Source organism: Hyla sarda, chromosome 6, assembly GCF_029499605.1.
Source record: "Hyla sarda isolate aHylSar1 chromosome 6, aHylSar1.hap1, whole genome shotgun sequence".
In the NCBI taxonomy this organism is placed as follows: domain Eukaryota; kingdom Metazoa; phylum Chordata; class Amphibia; order Anura; family Hylidae; genus Hyla; species Hyla sarda.
In genome coordinates this window covers 29,843,723-29,863,281 of record NC_079194.1, presented here as the reverse complement: position 1 = coordinate 29,863,281, position 19,559 = coordinate 29,843,723, and the positions used below count along the sequence as shown (strand labels likewise).

The 19,559-nt window shown below is 44.6% G+C and overlaps 1 protein-coding gene across 2 annotated transcripts in view; it reads left to right on the top strand.

Moving 5' to 3' along the window:
- The window catches only part of LOC130275437 (pancreatic alpha-amylase-like), a 33,086-nt gene that overhangs the window by 8,409 nt on the left and 5,118 nt on the right, over nucleotides 1-19,559 (top strand). For both annotated transcript variants that reach the window (XM_056523409.1, XM_056523408.1), the window contains exons 2-8: nucleotides 4,409-4,555; nucleotides 11,571-11,768; nucleotides 11,877-12,107; nucleotides 16,640-16,773; nucleotides 16,852-16,974; nucleotides 17,047-17,146; nucleotides 17,911-18,032. In XM_056523409.1, the coding sequence (XP_056379384.1) occupies nucleotides 4,409-4,555; nucleotides 11,571-11,768; nucleotides 11,877-12,107; nucleotides 16,640-16,773; nucleotides 16,852-16,974; nucleotides 17,047-17,146; nucleotides 17,911-18,032 (1,055 nt within the window). The remainder of the gene's footprint in view (nucleotides 1-4,408; nucleotides 4,556-11,570; nucleotides 11,769-11,876; nucleotides 12,108-16,639; nucleotides 16,774-16,851; nucleotides 16,975-17,046; nucleotides 17,147-17,910; nucleotides 18,033-19,559) is intronic.

Below are 19,559 nucleotides of genomic sequence, written 5' to 3'. Positions count from 1 at the left end.
CACTGAATAGCTTTCAGGCCAGAAGGATGAGGCCAGTCCAGTACAGCAGACAACTTGTTAGGGTCCATTTGAAGACCTTGACTGTTGATGATATACCCCAGGAATGGAAGTCTGGTTTTCTCAAAAGTACACTTTTCCAGTTTAGCATAGAGATGGTTGTCTCATAGACGTTGTAAAACTTGGCAGAGGTAGGAGCGATGAGTCTGATCATTAGGTTGGTAGATGAGAATGTCATCCAAGTAGACAATGACACAGGAGTATAGAAGATCACGAAAAATATCATCGATAAACTCCTGGAAGACTGCTGGAGCATTACAAATTCCAAATGGCATCACAAGATACTTGAAATGTCCATCACGAGTATTGAACGCTGTTTTGCATTCGTCTCCTTCTCGTATACAAATCAAATTATAGGCCCCACGAAGGTCAAGTTTGGAGAAGATCCTCGCATACGATCAAATAATTTTGAGATCAAAGGAAGTGGGTAGCGGTTCTTGACAGTAATCTTGCTCAAGCCACGGTAGTCGATGCAAGGTTGCAAAGATCCGTCCTTTTTTTCCACAAAGAAGAATCCTGCCCCGGCAGGGGAGGATGACTTTCTGATAAATCCTTTCTGTAGATTTTCTTGGCTGTAATGAGACATGGCCTGGGTTTTGGGTACAGACAAAGGGTAAATCCTGCCCCGAGGAGGTGTGATCCCGGGCAATAAATCAATAGGACAATTGTAGGGACGATGTGGTGGTAAAACTTCAGCTTGTTTCTCACTGAAGATGTCAGCAAAGTCCTGAAGGAACAATGGCAGACAGGGCAGGGGAGTAGTAGGAGACACCAACTTGGACGGAAGGATATGAATACAGTTGTTATAGCAGTAAGTTCCTCAGCGAAGTACTTCTCCAGTCTTCCAATCAAGATGCGGGGCATGTAGTTGTAACCAAGGAAGGCCAAGAAGAAGAGTGGAGGTACAATGTGGAAGTGCATAGAAGCAATTTTTCCTTATGCAGAACTCCAACCTGCATAGATAAGGGTTCTGTGCGGAATAAGCTAGCACAGTCCAGATTTTCTCAGTTGACCGATGAAATGTACAAACTCTTCAGAATATGGGATACTGGCAGACGATACCTATGTACTAAGGAGGCATTGATAAAGCGAACCAGAGTCCAGGAAGGCAAGAATGGAAAAAGTCTCTTTGGAGGGTAGAGGAAGCTGGACCGTCAAATTCAAACATGGAGAGGAGGCATTCACACCTAGGGAGGCCTCTCCTACAAACCCTAGGTGCCAGCGTTTCCCTCTGACTGTGGACACAGAGGAAAATCTCAGAGGAAATGATCTGCACTTGCGCAGTAAAGGCAAAGATTCTCAGCTTGTTGGCGGGTTCTTTCCTGCAGAGTCAGGCTATACCGATCCACCTGCATAGCCTCCACAGTGGGAGGCAACGTAGAAGGTTGTGGTGATTGCTGGAAGATGGGTGCAAGGCAAGGAAAGTGTCGAGGTCGTGCAGACTCCCTTTCGTGACTTAGTTCCTCACGTTGTTCAGAGAAATGAATATCAATCCGAGATGCCAACTGTGTGAGTTAATTCAGGGTAGTGGGCAATTCCCGTGCAGCAAGGACATCCTTGATGTAGCTAGAAAGTCCTCTCTTGAAAGTGGGGCAAAGAGCTTCATTGTTTCAGGATAACTCCGATGCCAGGGTATGGAATCGGATGGCATACTCACCCACAGAGAAGTAGCCCTGAGAAAGACTCAGCAAAGCCATCTCAGCGGAGGAAGCTTGTGCAGGTTCTTCAAAGACTCCTTGGAATTCTGACAGAAAAGCCTGGAGATTAGTAGTGAGTGGATCACTGCGATCCCATAGCCGGGTTGTCCAGGCCAGGGCCCTTCCAGTTAAGAGACTGAAGACAAAGACCACCTTTGCTCGTTCCGTAGGGAACTGTTCCGCCATTAGTTCTATGTGCATTGAGCACTGTGTCTCGAATCCACGGCAAAACTTGGGATCCCCCTCATACTTCTCAGGAAGAGACAAACGAAGCTTAGATCCCGAGGTGACTGCAGGAGCGAGAGGCAACACTGGATGAGGAGGAGGCTGTGGCTGTTGTTGAGCAGATAGCAACTGTTGCATCATGGCGGACAATTGGTTTAACCTTTGTGCCTGCTGGGCCAACTGTTGTGACTGGTGAGCCACGATAGAGGCGAGACCCTGGATTATTGGGCGGCAGAACCCCAGTGGGATCCATGGCCGGATCTTGCTGTAACACTCACTGTAGTGGTAGTAGCGCTGCTGAATGTAGATCCTTCAACCTGTGTGGCAGATGACACGGGCCATATCGGGGAGCGGATGCTAAGGTGCAGCTGGTCTTCACCAGAGCCCGCCGCAAGGTAGGATGGGCATGCTGTGGCAGGCAACATCCAGGTCGCTACCCTCGATACGACTCAACCACACAGGTTACTGGGCAAGACGAGGTACAGAAGAATGAGGCACAGGTGTAGTCAGACTTAGCAGAAGGTCAGGGCAGGCGACAAAGGTGCGTAGTCAAATAACGTGTCAGAAGGGTCAAATACATGGGCAAAGCAACAGACAATAGGAACGCTTAATCTCAGGCAAGGGGCACTGAAGATCCGGCAGGGAAGTATGGGAGGTGCAGGGACTTAAAGAGTAGTGTCAGGTGTTACACATAATTATGGGCGTACTAGCCCTTTAAATTTCAGAGCTCCGGTGCGCCCACGCCCTAGGAGACGGGTACACATGTGCGGAACTGAGACACAGTGGAGGAGGTGGCAGAGGACAGTGGTAAGTGACGGGCTGGGACTCGCATGTGGGCACGTCCTGCAATGCGAATCCCAGCCCCGCCGGCAGCAGAGGAGAGGGCAGCAATGCACAAGTGGCCAGAGCGCATTGTGTTACAATTGGTTCATGGAGAATGTATTGTTGTATGTAGATTGTATTAATTCATGGAGAATGTATTGTTGTGCAGTCATGGCCCTGAAATTTTTCTAGAAAATGAAGTATTTCTCACAGAAAAGGATTGCAGTAACACATATTTTGCTATACACATTTATTCCCTTTGTGTGTATTGGAACTAAACAAAAAAAGGGAGGAAAAAAAGCACTTTGGACATAATGTCACCAAACTCCAAAAATGGGCAGGACAAAATTATTGGCACCCTTTACTTAATATTTGGTTGCACACCCTTTGGAAAAAATAACTGAAATCAGTGGCTTCCTATAACCATCAATAAGCTTCTTACACCTCTCAGCCGGAATGTTGGACCACTCTTCCTTTGCAAACTGCTCCAGATCTCTCTTATTGGAAGGCGCCTTTTCCCAACAGCAATTTTAAGATCTCTCCACAGGTGATCAATGGGATTTAGATCTGGACTCATTGCTGCCACTTCAGAACTCTCCAGCACTTTGTTGCCATCCATTTCTGGGGGCTTTTTGACTTACAGTTTGTAGATTGTATTGGTGAAAAAAGGAGGAAAGGACTATTTCAGCTCACCACTGTGCAGTACTGGATAAACAGAAGTTCCATAGGGAGCAGGGTAGGCAAACAGCGGGCCGGGTCCCGGAATCCAATGGAAGAAAATTGCAAGGGCAAACAAGCAGGGGCCTCCAGTTGCTTCACATGTGTACTGAGAAAATAGGTAAAACTTTACTTTTATTCCATCAGATTAAAAACAAAGGATATCCATAAAACACAGAAGGAAAGGCAACCGACGCATTTTGAGCCGAATCTGGCTCTTAGTTGTGGCCCAGGTGGGTTTGGACTCACGCTGGAAGCAGCAGACTTGCAGTGAAGTTGATGTGCAAGGCCGATTGTTTGGTGCAGCAGGTGATTGAGATTGCGAACTTCCGTGCCGGCTGGAATTAAAGTGATGCTTGTATTGAGCTTGAATAGCGCTCTGTTCAGACAAAACGGCCTATATATTTGATTTTTCATTATTTGATCGGTGGGGAATGATTTTTTATCCACATTAACCTCGAATATCTGGTTGTGAGCTGCACACACAGTTTTTTCATTTACAAATCTGTTTAGCTTTCTGGCACCAGTTGATTTAAAAAGAAAATGTTTTCCACCGGAGTACCCCTTTATATAAATTTGACCACCTCTATATAAATTTTTCCTTTATTGATCTTCTATACCAAAAAAGATTTCCCAATGTCTATACTTAGGAAATTTACTTTGACGTGCTGGTATTACAGATGGTTTATTTCAGGGATCACAACCTTCCCCCGAGGCTGCCAGGGCATGCTAGAAGTTGTAGTTATGCCACACCTGGCAGGACATATGCTGAGTTCTGTAGTTTTGCAGCAGCTGAAGAGAGTCACAGGTTGGGGGGGTCACTGGTTTATTTACTGTTGCTCTAAAATATGTCTCCTAAAATGATCTGTAATCTCTTTGTTCTTCTGCAGATTTCACCTCCTAATGAGAATTTAATCATCACCAACCCCAACAGGCCCTGGTGGGAGCGATACCAGCCAATCAGCTATCAGATCTGCAGCCGATCTGGTGATGAACAACAGTTCAGGGACATGGTCACCAGATGTAACAATGTTCAGGTATATAACTTTAATGGTTGTAAGATGGTACTGTTTTTAGTGGCGTATAAGACTTTTTAGCCCAGGAAAATGTTCTCAAAAGTCGGGGGTCGTCTTATACACCGGGTGTCGTCTTATAGGGCGGGATGCCGCAGTCGGCCGGGAGGCCTGGGGTATTGATAGAGATAGAGTGGGGCACCCGGGGAATGAATAGAGAGAGCGCGGCGCTGTGCCCAGAAAAATACGCATCTTTCAACCGTCCGGCCCGCCTTTGTATGTATCCTATTACCGTACCTCTTTCTCTGCCTCTTAGATCTCGTATCTTTTGTATACAACAATCCAGCCAATCACTGGTAAGGTACCGTACATCACGGTAGAGGGGTAGTCGTATACGGCGAGTATATCCCAAACTCTATATTTTAACTATAAAAGTTGGGGGTCGTCTTATACGCCGGAAAATACGGTACTTATCATAAAGGTCAATGTTTCTCGTTGTTGACACCACCAGTTAATGTAGGGAGTCTAAAGACTATGCACCTTCCATAGCTATTGACCGTATATTTGTTTGGTCAACAGACATCTCTTCCATTCACCCAATACATGTAAATATATATTTAGCTTGGTCGAATGTTGATATATTATAAAAAGGGAAGGTAAGCCACTGACAGACAGCTCTGCCAGAATACCAAAGGAATAGACAGTTGAAATCTAACATGCTTTCTTTCCTTGTACATCAACTGTTGGGGTAGAGTTGGACAGTCATGCCAAAATCGGTGGGCTAACTTTTCACTAAAGTCTATGGGGACCTTTACGGACAATTCTCCCTAGGATAAGGTATGCAAATTAGCTGTCCCCCAGAAGAAAAAAACTGTCTCCAGTGCCACCTAGTGGAGGCAGCTTTCCTGTAATCTCCTGCAAACTACGTTAAAGGCGTCTCACCAGTCAACAGTGGATGTTCTGTACTGAGATGGGAAACTCTTCCATCTGGTGGAGAGCTAATTTGAATACCTTTTCCCAGGAAGCATTGCTTCACCAAACCGGTCAGACTTTACCCTCACAGAGCTGTGACATGCAGTAACATGGAGCAGTCAAGTCATGAGACCCATATTAACCATATCTGTTTCAACCCCCATGGCTGGGAGTTGAAATATTTATATATTAAATTAATTAATATTAACCCCTTAACGACAATGGACGTAAATGTACGTCATGGTGACGTGGTACTTAACGCACCATGACATACATTTACGCGCCGACATGATCACGAGCACCGTAGCGGTGCTCGCGTCATGCCCGACAGGTCCCGGCTGCTATCAGCAGCCAGGAACCCGCCGGTAATGGCGGACATCCGTAATCGCGTGGATGTCCGCCATTAACCCCTCCGATGCCGTGATCAATACAGATCACGGCATCTGCAGCATTGCGGCACTTTTGGCCGGATGACGTTGCCGCGGGGTTCCGATCATCCAGCATGGCGGCCGGAGGTCCCCTCACCTTGCTCCGGCCGTCTCCCGGGGTCTTCTGCTCTGGTCTGAGATCGAGCAGACCAGAGCAGAAGATCACCGATAATACTGAGCAGTGCTGTGTCCTATGCATAGCACTGCACAGTATTAGCAATCAACTGATTGCAATGAATAGTCCCTATGGGGACATAAAAAGTGTAAAAAAAAAATGTAAAATAGAAAAGTAAAAAAATTTGAAAAATCCCCTCCCCCAATAAAAAAGTAAAACGTCCGTTTTCCCATTTTACCCCCAAAAAAGCGTTAAAAAAAATGTATACACATATTTGGTATCACCGCGTGCGTAAAAGTCTGAACTATTAAAATATATTGTTAATCATCCCGTACGGTGAACGATGTAAACGTAAAAAAAATAAAAAAAAAGTCCGCTTGGAGCCGCTGGAGCGTGATTGCTGAGTGATTAACCAACCGCATCGAGTCTGGCTATTTATTCACATGACCACGATCGGAACCTCCAACAGTGAGCGGACACAGAGGATAGAGCGCTTCGGTACACCGTTTTTTTCTCCCTGAGAACTAGTGTCTCGGGAACCTTTGCCAATCGCACTGAGTTATGCAGCAGAGACTTCCTAATGGCTACAGAGAACCAGAGAGCAGCACAGGGATCTATATGATGCTGGATCTCTACAGTCTGTGGTGTTGGAGCTCAGAAAAGAGAATGCCTTCTGTTAATATGTTAATTGCCAGATATCACCACTTCAGGCAAACTGAGACAAACAGAATCTTTGAGTTCAGACCTTGGTTTATCCCTCAGCGGATTGCTATGTGCATTGGCGGAGATGTCCGCACTGCTCAACGTTGCATGTCCCAGTGGTTTTCAAGACCAAGGAGGAACTGGATCAACAGCAATAGGTGCACAGAGGAAACCAACAGGCATGGAATCTCCTCTGTATTGACAGATTAGAAGAATGACTCCACTAGTGATCCATTTTTTATTTTTTTTGTAATGAAATTGGACATCACATTGTAAGCCTAGGACAATGAAGAAGGTCGACAGAAACCATCAGAAGGTGGTCACACAACATTAGGCCACGAGCTACAGTCCAGCTACAGGTATTCTATTGACCTAAGGCCACCACTGTCAAAGGGTATGTTCACACGGGCAGATTTATTTGCGGGTTTCCCGTCGCATATTTAAAAAGGGGGCGGGCTCTTCTCGGCTGTCCGCAGAAGATTTTCCGCGGTGGAATTTACTCTGCGGAAAATCCGCCCCATTGAAGTCAGTAGGGTCTGCGGCTGATTTTCCGCAGCGAAAATTCCATCATTGAAAATCTGCTGCGGACAGCCGAGAAGAGCCCACCCCCTTTCAAATACACAGCGGGAAACTCGCAAATAAATCAGCCCTTGTGAACGTTCCCAAAGACTATCATGGTGCAGAATAAGTCTGCAATGGAGGCTGGAATGGAAATCTGCCCTCTCTAGTGATGAGTCCCTCTTTTGTCTCTAATGCAGTCATAGCAGAAAATTGCTCTGGAGACCACGTGGGAAATGCCACGAAAAGGCCTTCACTAGGGAACGTCACAGTGACATTTTTTTTTAAATTATTATTATTAATAATATTTTTTTTATTTTAAATTATACATTATAAACCTGTCTAAACACCTTACTAGTGTTGCAATTTCGATGTGGAGGAGTGTATGTACATCAGAAGTCTGAAGGGAGTGCTTGGAGAAAGTTAAAGGGTACCTCTCATCAAAAAAACTTTTGATATATTATAGATTAATGTATGCAGAATAACTTTACAATTGCATGTTATTAAAAAATATGCTTCCTTCTATTTAATTTTCCACTTTGAAGAAATGACCACTAGGGGTCTCCCTACCAGTCCTGGCAGCAAACATTTCAGACTCATGCTGGAGTCCTAAACACTATGAGCTGCCAGTCTGCTTTGTTCACAAAGGAGAACACTCAGAGCTGCCAGCCTGCTTTATTCACAGCCTGTTTGGCTGTGAACAAAGCAGGCTGGCAGCTCTGAGTGTTTAGGACTCCAGCATGAGTCAGAAATGCTTGCCGACAGGACTGATTGGGAAAAATACAATAGAAAGAAGCATATTTTTCATTACCATGCTATTGGAAAGTTATTCAACATTCATTAATCTAAGATATATCAAAAGTTTATTTGATGAGAGGTACCCTTTAAGGAGTTAACCCTTTTACTGCAATGCCCGCCATATTTGCAGTTAATGGAGAACTCCGGAATAGGAAAATTATCGTCCATACTGCCGGCAGTAAAAAAATAAACAGGTACATACCTTCCTTCGCTCCTCCGGTAACCGTCTCCGCCTTCCGCCGTGATCCTCTTCCTGGTTGCGGGTGGTCAGCGAGTCATACTGCACTCAGCCAATCACCGGCCGCAGCGAAGTCCCGACTCGGCCAGCGATAGGCTGAGCGGCAGTGTGAGAACACTTCAAGGCACACAATTCTTCACTACACCAGCACCTGCTGCCGGGGCCGAAAACGTCACACTGCCGCGCAGCCTATCGCCGGCCGAGTCGGGACTTCACTGCGGCCGGTGATTGGCTGAGTGCAGTATGACTTGCTGACCACCGGCAACCAGGAAGAGGATCGCGGCGGAGTCGGTTACCGGAGGCACCGGGGGAGCGAAGGAAGGTATGTACCTGTTTAATTTTTTTTTACTGCCGGCAGTATGGACGATCATTTTCCTATTCCAGAGTTCTCCTTTAAAGAGGTTGTGCGCTGCCCTGACTTTCGGAGCTCCGCTCACAGCGTCCGGAAGTTCATTACTCCGAACGCTGTGTGCGGGCTTCCGTGTTCGCGGCCGCCGGGCGTGACGTCACGCCCGCCCCCTCGTGACGTCACGCCCGCCCCCTCTACCAAAGTCTATGGGAAGGGGGCATGACAGCGGTCGCGCCCCCTTCCCATAGACTTTCGTTGAGGGGGGGCGGGCGAGACGTCACGAGGGGGCGGGCGAGAAGTCACAAGGGGCCGGGCATGACGTCACGCCCGGCGGCCGCGAATACGGAAGCCCGCACACAGCGTTCGGAGTAATGAACTTCTGGACGCTGCGAGCGGAGCTCGGAAAGTCAGGGCAGCGCACAACCCTTTTAAGTTTCATTACACAAAACATACCGGGACTGGTTAACCCTTTGCTCTTGGCTCAGGGATTCTAGCAATGATTTACAGGTAGTCTAACCAAATGACTAATCTGATTTCATAACCTAAATAATACTTCTCCTGAATGCTGAAGAAATAAAGTGCCAAGGTTTTGCCCATGTGTATTTAATCCCAAAGTGACTATGCCTAGAAAACTATTTGTGAAATAACTCAGCCTATCCTGACCTTGGCCTGTCATGGCTATGCTTCTCATCTTCTGCTCTGCTACTATTATACTGAATCTTAAATTCCCAGCCGCTGTTAATATCTGAAGGGATCCACATTCGTCCAGGTAGACCCATGCTACCCAAAATTGTCGCACAGGTTGCACAGCAGTTATGTTGTTCCCTAATATACCAGCGTAGGTTCACTTTGACTCATAACATATATTTCCAATGCATGCAAAACTGCTTCAAACATTAAATTTTGATGCAGTTTTCTTGATTTTTTTTTCTAATTAGGATGAAATAAAAATAATAAATAGGTATAAGTATTGGTTATTATTTCTTCTATAACATCCCTTTTTTCATAATTCACTTCTGGCAATGGCTTCTGAAAAGGGTGATGAAAAAACTGCGTTATAACAGAGAATTGTAAACATTCTCCAATGGTTCCCAAACTTTTTCGGTTCACCGCTCTCTTAGTGTATCAAAACTTTTTCAAGGCTCCATAAATCACAACATACGCCTATCCAACAGCTGCAGTGTACATCTATATGTGTTGGATAGGCATACGTTGTGACATAGGTCCCCTCCGAATCCCCACATTGCAGTAAGGCCTCACAATGTACTTAGGGCCACTTCTTGGTGGCTTGTAGCAATAGGTCCGCCTGTAGTATTCTGCCTTCTAGTTGTATTATTAGCCCCTCCTGTAGTATTAATAGGTCCCCTGTTGTATTAGTTTCCCTGTAGTACAATTAGTTCACCATGTTGTAGTATAAGGTCCCCCTGTAGTTGTATAAGCCCCTTCTGTTGTATCATTAGGTCCCCCTATAGTAGTATAAGCCCCTCTGTTGTAGTATTAGGTCCCCCTGTAGTAGTATAAGCCCCCTCTGTTGTATCATTAGGTCCCCCTATAGTAGTATAAGTCCCTCTGTTGTATCATTAGGTCCCCCTATAGTAGTATAAGCCCCTCTGTTGTAGTATTAGGTCCCCCTGTAGTAGTATAAGCCCCCTCTGTTGTATCATTAGGTCCCCCTATAGTAGTATAAGCCCCTCTGTTGTAGTATTAGGTCCCCCTGTAGTAGTATCAGCCCCCTCTGTTGTATCATTAGGTCCCCCTATAGTAGTATCAGCCCCCTCTGTTGTAGTATTAGGTCCCCCTGTAGTAGTATCAGCCCCCCCTGTTGCATTATTAGGTCCCTCTGTAGTAGTATAAGCCCCCTCTGTTGCATTTTAGGTCCCCCTTTAGTAGTATAAGCCCCTCTGTTGCATTATTATGTCCCCCTGTAGTAGTATAAGCCCCCTCTGTTGCATTATTAGGTCCCCCTTTAGTAGTATAAGCCCCCTCTTTTGTATTATTAGGTCCCCCTGTAGTAGTATTAGCTCCCTGAAGTAGTAATAGCACCCTCAGTTGTAGTATTAGCCCCCCGGTAGTAGTAATAAGTAGTAATATTAGACTCACTTTTAGTATTATTAAATCCACTTTGTTGTAAAATTAGGTCGCATGCAGTAATATTGCCCTCCCTTACATTGTAGTATTATCCCCCATTGTAGTATTAGTAAATATGTAGAAAGAGAAAAAACAAACACAGATTGCGCTGACTGGTGACAATACCAAAGGCAACAAGTTATATAAGAGCTCAACATCTTTGTGCACATATAGAAATATATATAGAAATATATAACCGTGGAAGGGCTCTGTAAACGAATCTTGGAGTCACTGGAGTATCCAGAAGAGCAAAAAGGGGTTTTCTTTGGGGCACACGCCGCACTGGTAACCGGGACAAACTGTGGTTTATCTAAAAAAAAAAAAAGGTTTATTAAGAAAATGACAACGCGTTTTGGGAACATGTGCCCACTTTCGTAAGTCTAGTGCGAAGCGCGCCTCATAGATAACCCGTTTTTGCTCCTCTGGATACTCCAGTGACTCTGAGATCTATTGTAGCGTAGCATTAGTCTTCCCTATTGTAATATTAACCCCTCATTGTAGAATTATGACCCCTTTTGTAGTATTCGGACCCTTTGTTGTAATATAAGCCCCCTTGTTGTAGTATCAGGCCCCTCTGTTGAATTTGGTCCCCTTTAGTAGTATTAGCTCCCTGTTGCAGTATTAGGAACCCCTGCAGTTGTATTACCCCCCCCCCATGTACAGTTTGGGAACCACTGCATTATACAATAATAGACATTACACTGTATTCCACCACATACAGGTTGATAACTTCATTTCTTGATATGTTACAGGTTCATATTTATGTAGATGCTGTCATTAACCACATGTGCGGATCGGGAGTTGGAAAAGGGAATTTTTCTACATGCGGTACTTACTACAATTCCAATGAGAGTAGCTTCCCTGGCGTGCCATACTCCCATCATGACTTTAATGATAAGAAATGTAAAACTGGCAGTGGTGACATTGAGAACTATGGAGATGCAGATCAGGTATAATATAATGAAACTAAAAACTGTAATATTTATTAGACTTAACAATACTATTCCCCAACATTCCAGGACTTAGTTATTGTTGTTCCCTCCACTTGCTTTACACAGGTCCGAGACTGTCGTCTTGTGAGTCTTCTGGATTTGGCTTTAGAAAAAGACTATGTCCGTGGGAAGATTGCTGACTACCTGAACAAGCTCATTGATATCGGGGTGGCCGGATTTAGACTTGATGCCGCTAAACACATGTGGCCGGGGGACATTCAAGCCATTGTCACCAGACTCAACGACCTGAACACTAAGTGGTTCCCTAATGGGACTCGTCCTTTTATTTTCCAAGAGGTAAAAGAAAGAAAAAATAGTTCCAGTATCCAAAGTTGTCAAACAAAGTTATATCGATTGGATAGGCGCTCAATAATAACAATCCATCCCATCTGCCATAGTTAAAGGGGTACTCCGCTGCTCAACTTTTGGAACAAACTGTTCCGAATTCTGGAGCCGATGCTGGAAGCTGGTGATGTCATAGCCCCACCCCCTCATGATGTCACACTTCGCCCCACAATGCAGGTCTACGGGAGGGGGCGTGACGCTGTCACGCCCCCTCCCATAGACTTGCATTGAGAGGGCGAGGCGTGACATCATGAGGGGCGGGGCTATGAAGTTACAAGCTCCCGGCACCGGCTCCAGTGTTCGGAACAGTTTGAGCAGCGGAGTACCCCTTTAAACTTATAGGACACATCAAGTTACATGCATTTGCAACTACATTCATTTAGCAAACTTGCCTCCTTCTCCTGATATTCCTGCTCCTTTCCTCCCCTTGTTGACAGCTCATTGCCTAGGTTACAGACCACCACTCCACTCTTCAAGCAATGGTATGGCTGGTTATATATACAGCTATATATATAACACACCAGCCTGAACACCTGAGGAAGATAGTCATGCCACATGAATTATCTATTGAGGGACCAGTGTAATGAAGAATTATGTGTCTTGAAGAGTTCTGTGTCCCGCACAGCTGATAAAAATGCTGAGTCAGCACAGGCACTGTGATTGGCTGAGGCGCACACACCTGCCCCATACTATTGGTAGGTCGGGGAGGGGGGGGAGCAGAAGTGTTTCACTCTGCTCACTATTTTGCAGCCTTGCTTCCCAGAGCACAGTTCACTGCAACCCCTCAGCTCTCATGTACTCAGCTTTTCCCTTTTCCCCAGCTTTTCCTGATCTCTGTGCCCAGCTTTTCCCTTTTCCCCAGTTTTTCCCGATCTCTGTGTTCGCTCTAATCTCTGTGTTCTGCTCCGCTCTAATGTACTCAACTTTTCCCGATCTCTGTGTTCGCTCTGGCACCTCTCAGGGGAACATTTATTTTTCAGCGTCTTCTTGCACCAAAATGTACAGTGGAAAATCCACATGATTTAGCTTTTCTGCCATGTGTGGCCATACTCTTAGGGCAGTGGTCTCTAGATTGTTAACCTCCAGCTGTTGCAAAACTACAACTCCCAGCATGTCCAGACAGCTGTTTGCTGTCTGGGCATGCTGGGAGTTGTAGTTTTGCAAGATGTGGATGGCCATAGTTTAGAGAGCTATGCGCAGTGATCTGCAAACTGTGGCTCTCCAGGTATTTCAAAACTACAACTCCCAGCATGCCCAGACAGCAGACAGCTGTCTGGACATGCTGGGAGTTGTAGTTTTGCAATAGCTGGAGGTCAACAATTTAGAGACCACTGCCCTAAGGGTATGTCCACACATGGCAGAAATGCTAAATCATGTGGATTTTCCACTGTACATTTTGGTGCAAGAAGACGCTGAAAAGAAATGTTCCCCTGACAGCTGCCAGAGCGAGCACAGAGATCGGGAAAAGCTGGGGAAAGCTGGGAACAGAGATCAGGAAAAGCTGGGGAAGATGAAAAAACTGAATATATGAGAGCGGAGGGGGTTGCAGAGAACCGCTGTGACAACCACCAGAGAGCGAGCACAGAGATCGGGAAAAGCTGAGGAAAGGGAGAAGCTGGGTACATGAGAGTGGAGGGGTTGCAGAGAACTGTGCTTCGACAGGTGCCAGAGCGAGGACAGAGATCGGGAAAAGCTGAGTACATGAGAGTGTAGGGTTTGCAAGGAACTGTGTCCAGCAGGCAACAAGGCTGCAAAATAGTGAGCAGAGTGAGACTGCAGCCCCCTCCCCCTCCACAACCAATAGTATGGGGTGGGTGTGTGCGCCTCAGCCAATCAGAGTGCCTGTGCTGACTCAGCATTTCCATCAGCTGTTCAGAACAGAGAACTCTTCAAGACACATAATTAATTCTTCATTACACCAATTCACTTTTAAGTGGATTTCAGAGTCCTGGGTGCTAGGAATTCCTTTAAAAACTCTTTTTTTTTTTAGAAACTTTTAGAAATAGTGTTAACCCTTTAAGTGGCTCACAAGAATTAAGGCAAAGTGGAAGTAAAATTTAAAAAGTAAACTTTTTGCAAATTTTCATCATGTTAATCATTTTTTTTCTGTAACACCGTAGGTATAAACAGAAAAATTCCACTGAATATTTATTAGCCCAATTCTTCCGTTTTTAGAAATATCCCATGTGTGACCCTAGGGTGCTGCATGACACCATAAAGGATTTTTGGCCCTCTTTTTGTTAGGATATTTATCAAGCACACAAAAGGTACCAAAACATAAGAAGCAACACCCCAAAAGACCCTAATTTGAAAACTACACCCCTCAAAATATTTATATAGGGGGGGAGGTAGTGAGCTTCTGACCACAACAAATGTTTCATAGAATTTATTAGAATCAGATAAAAAAATTTAAAAAATTCAATGTTTCCAAGATTATGTAGATACACATTACATTTTCTCATGTTTACATAGAGCGCAGGAGAATAAATAACCCAAAATTTGTTACAGTAGTTCTTTATATGTGATCATGAGCTACTGTTTGGCCATAGATGTGGACTTAAAGGGGTACTCCGCCCCTGGCATCTTATCCCCTATCCAAAGGATAGGGGATAAGATGTTAGATCGCTTTGGTCCCGCTGATGGGGACCCCGCCATCATTGCTGTGCAGAGCGAGTTCGCTCTGTGCATAATGACGGGCGATACAGGGGCCGGAGCAGCGTGACGTCATGGCTCCGCCCCTCATGACATCACGGCCCGTCCCCTTAATGCAAGTCTATGGCAGGGTGCGTGACGACCGCCACACCCCCTTCCCGTATTGACGGGGGTGGGCAGTGATGTCACAAGGGGTGGAGCCATGACATAACGATGCTCTGGCCCCTGTATCGCCCGTCATTACGTGCAGAGCGAACTCGCTCTGCGCAGTATTCATAGCGGGGTGCTACAGCAGCGATCCCCGGGGTCCCCAGCAGCGGGACCCCGGCGATCTGACATCTTATTCCCTATCCTTTGGATAGGGGATAAGATGTCTAGGGGCGGAGTACCCCTTTAAAAAGAGCCAGATTTTGCAGATTTAGCACAGATGTACCTGAAACTGTTTTGGGAGCATTTGAGGGCTTGATTTTTTTTGTAAAACAAGTTTTTTTTGCTACTATTATGGAGTAGATATAATTTTTTATCTGTTTTTATTAAATTGGTTGGGGAGGAAGATAATAAAAAAAAATATTACTGTATTTTTCGCCGTATAAGACGCACTTTTTCTTCCCCAAAACTGGGGGGGAAAAGTTGGTGCGTCTTATACGGCGAATACATGCCTATCGCGACGGTCCCTGCGGCCATCAACGGCCAGGACCCGCGGCTAATACAGGACATCACCGATCGCGGTGATGCCCTGTATTAACCCATCAGACGCGGCGATCAAAGCTGACCGCCGCGTCTGAAGCGAAAGTGACACTAACCCGGATGCTCAGTCAGGCCGTTCGGGACCGCCGCGGTGAAATCGCGGCGTCCCGAACAGCTTACAGGACACCGGGAGGGACCTTACCTGCCTCCTCGGTGTCTGCTCCGTGCCGGGATCCCCTGCATGGCCAGCGCTCTACTTCGACGTCATCACGTCGTCCCGTCATCCAATAAGAGCGGCGTGCGTAGCGACGTGATGACGGTGACGGGATGGCGGCGGCAGAGAGCTTGGATCCCGGGGAAGAAGACGTCCGGAGCGTCAGGGACACCCAGGGGACGCGGCAACAGCGATGGAGCGACATCCGGGGCAGTGGTTACGGGTCCGGAGCGGTGGGGACACGTCAGTATTACCTCCTATCCAGTGGTCTTCAACCTGCGGACCTCCAGATGTTGCAAAACTACAACTACCAGCATGCCCGGACAGCCACTGTTGGGTTCAGAATCTTTTTTTTTCTAGATTTCGCATCCTATATGGCGAAAAATACGATACTATGTTTTCAATTTGTAATATTTACGATGTTCAGTGTGTGCTATATAGGACATGTTATCTTTATTCTGTGGCTCAGCATGGCAATACCCAATTTATATAGTTTTTTTTTTTAAAGGCTTTTCACAACAAAAATCACTGAGCTTTTTTTGTATAGCCATATTCTGACAGCCATAATTTATTTATTTGTCGGCCAACAGTGAGAGCTTATTTTCCCCCCCCTTTTTTCTAGGCAAGTGGACTAAAATGAGAAATTCTGGCATGTATTTATTAGTTTTTTTTTTTACATCTGTTCTACCGTAAACTATGTCTGTTCGTATTACACTGACCATGTGTGGTTAGGCTTTACAGGCTTCTGTAGCTGGCAGAGGCAGAGGCCATAATTGTCCTCCATCTCCCATAGTAACCATCAGGACCCCACCATCTCATCAAGGGATCCAATGGATGACAGGGGAAGCCCCTTTTTCCCTGTCAATCCTATAGATGTAGACTGGATTGTAACTAACTCTAGTTGTCAATAACATGTATTGGATTCTATTAGGTGATTGATCTGGGCGGAGAAGGAATATCATGCAAGGAGTACTTTGACATTGGACGGATAACGGAATTTAAATATGGCACCAAACTTGGCATAGTAATTCGGAAGTGGGACAATGAAAAGATGGCATATCTAAAGTAAGTTTAACAGTTAGTGATGGGCACTTTCTGTGTGTACAGCCTTGGGAATGTACTTACCAATGGTTTCTCTTCCAGAAATTGGGGAGAAGGCTGGGGTTTCATGCCGACTGACAGGGCCACTGTTTTTATTGACAATCACGATAACCAAAGAGGTCATGGAGCCGGTGGAGCTTCTATCCTCACCTTCTTTGACTCACGGTAAGGACAGACATCTTTCTCAAGACTTCAGAAGAGTTACTCAATAACCTTGACATTATTAATCTATTGCAGCTTGTACAAGATGGCAGTTGGCTTCATGTTGGCCCATCCTTATGGATTTACCCGCATCATGTCAAGTTATAGCTGGCCTAGGAACTTTGTAGATGGAAAAGTAAGATGCTAATTTTCTCAGCAACTAATGCAACTAAGTTTTTATTTTTTTCCCTCAAATATCTCAAGTTGTATTGTAATCTATTTCCCCTCCCTAGTTATAAATGTATTTCATCATAATTGTAAAATTGTGGGATTAAAACTGGTGAGCCTGTCAGTCCTATACCTGTGATTATGGATTTTCTCTTCACTACCGTTTCTGTTCCTGTGAAATTCTGTGACCTGACCTGTTTTGACCTTTGCTTGTTACCTGACCCTTCCTTTTGCCTGCTGATTTTGTTCTCCGCTACCCTCCTGGTACTACTACCCTTGGTTTACCTTTTGTCTGTTTTTTTTTTTTACTGTTTTGCCAATGTATGGCTGACTTGGCTTGTCTGACTTCCCTGACACCCACGCACTTAGCGAGTGTAGGGACCTGCGCCCAGTTGGGGGCCACCTTTTAGGTAGGGACAGTGGTCAAGGCGAGATTAAGTTCTGCTCAGATTCCCTACCCCAAATGGGACACATTTGTGTTTTTTTATAAATTTTTGATCTGAACCCATGAGTGACAGAGAACCAATAAGTGGCATTCACCAGAGGCATCCAACACAGTATATGTTTTTATTTTACATGAAAGTCTATGTCATTGTGTAGCACTTATCAGGAAAGTAAAGGGAGGTCACATCATTACAATAAGAAAACAAGAATGTGTACGTTATAATATTCCACAATATACTAACAAATTATGTATTCTGCAAATTCATTCTTCATAACTTGTGATTGCAGGATATAAATGACTGGGTTGGACCACCAAGCCACAGTGATGGGTCCACTAAAGCAGTGACTATCAATGAAGACGACACTTGTGGCAATGACTGGGTGTGTGAGCACAGATGGAGACAGATTAAGTAAGCTTCTGTATATGATTTACATTGATGGAGTAAAATAATCAATACTTTTCATGTTAAACTTTTTATTTTTTTATTCATCTATTTATGTTTTTCCTACCTAAATCGTAAATAGATGTTTCTAGATATCTGTATGTTCCTTGATGTTAATGACTTTGTAAACTTCAAATGCTTTAAAGGGGTACTCTTCCCTAGACATTTTATTCCCTATACAAAGGACAGAGGATAAGATGTCTAATTGCGGGGATCTGGCCGCTAACTAGTGTTGAGCAGCATAGGCCATATTCAAATTTGCGATATTTCGTGAATATATGGACGAATATTCGTCATATATTCACTAAAATCGCATATGCAAAAAGTAGCATAAACGAAAATTCGCATGTGCGAAAATTTGCATAAGTGAAAATTACATATGCGAAAATTTGCATATGCAAATTTTCGCATATGCGAAAATTTGTACGCAGTCTCACTCAGTAGTATTAGAGCCATCTTTAGACCACACAAGCTGGAAGCAGAGAGGGATGATCACTGTGATGTGTACTGTGAAAAAAAAATAAAAAATAAAACAATATTCGTAATTACGAATATATATTGCTATATTCGCAAATATTCTCCAATTTGCGAATATGCGATATTCGCAAATAAAATTCGCATTGCTAATATTCGCGAGCAACACTACCACTGACACCGCACAATCTCCTTTACTCAGCAGAAGTGGCCAAAATCATAAAAAACAAAAAGCTAGCATTTAGTAATTATAAAACAACCCAGAGCAATGAAGATAGGGAAATCTACAATACTAGGCAGAAAGAGGCCAAGCAAGTTATAAGAACTTCTAAAGCACAGGCAGAAAAAAAAAACAAGCTTAGTCTGTGAAAAAAGGGGATAAGACATTCTTCAGATATATAAATGAAAAAAGGAAGGAATAACTAAATTAAAAACAAAGGAAGGAAGGTATGTAGGAGAGGATAAAGGATTAGCCGACTGCCTTAATGAATACTTCTGTTCAGTTTTTACAGAAGAAAAAGAAGGAAAAGGACCTCAATTAGGGAGACTAATGAATCGTTTGATGCATGTGTCTTTACAAAGGAAGAGGTTCTACGTTTGCCCTCTAAAGTGAAGACAAATAAGTCACAGGGGCCTGATGGGAGACACCCAAAATTAGTAAAAGAGCTTAGTGGTGAGCTAGCAAAACCGTTAACAGATTAGTTTAACCAATCACTGGTAACAGGAGTCGTCCCGGAAGTTTGGAAATTATCAAATGTCGTGCCCATTCACAAGAAAGGTAGTAGGGAGAAATCAAGCAACTATAGGCCAGTAAGTCTGACATCAATAGTGGGGAAATTTATGGAAACCCTACTAAAGGATAGGATCGTGGAACATCTAAAATCCCATGGATTGCATGATGAAAAACAACATGGGTTTACTTCATGGAGATCGTGTCAAACAAATCTTATTAATTTTTTTGACTGTGTGACTAAAATAATAGATGGCGGAGGGGCAGTAGACATTGCATATCTAGATTTT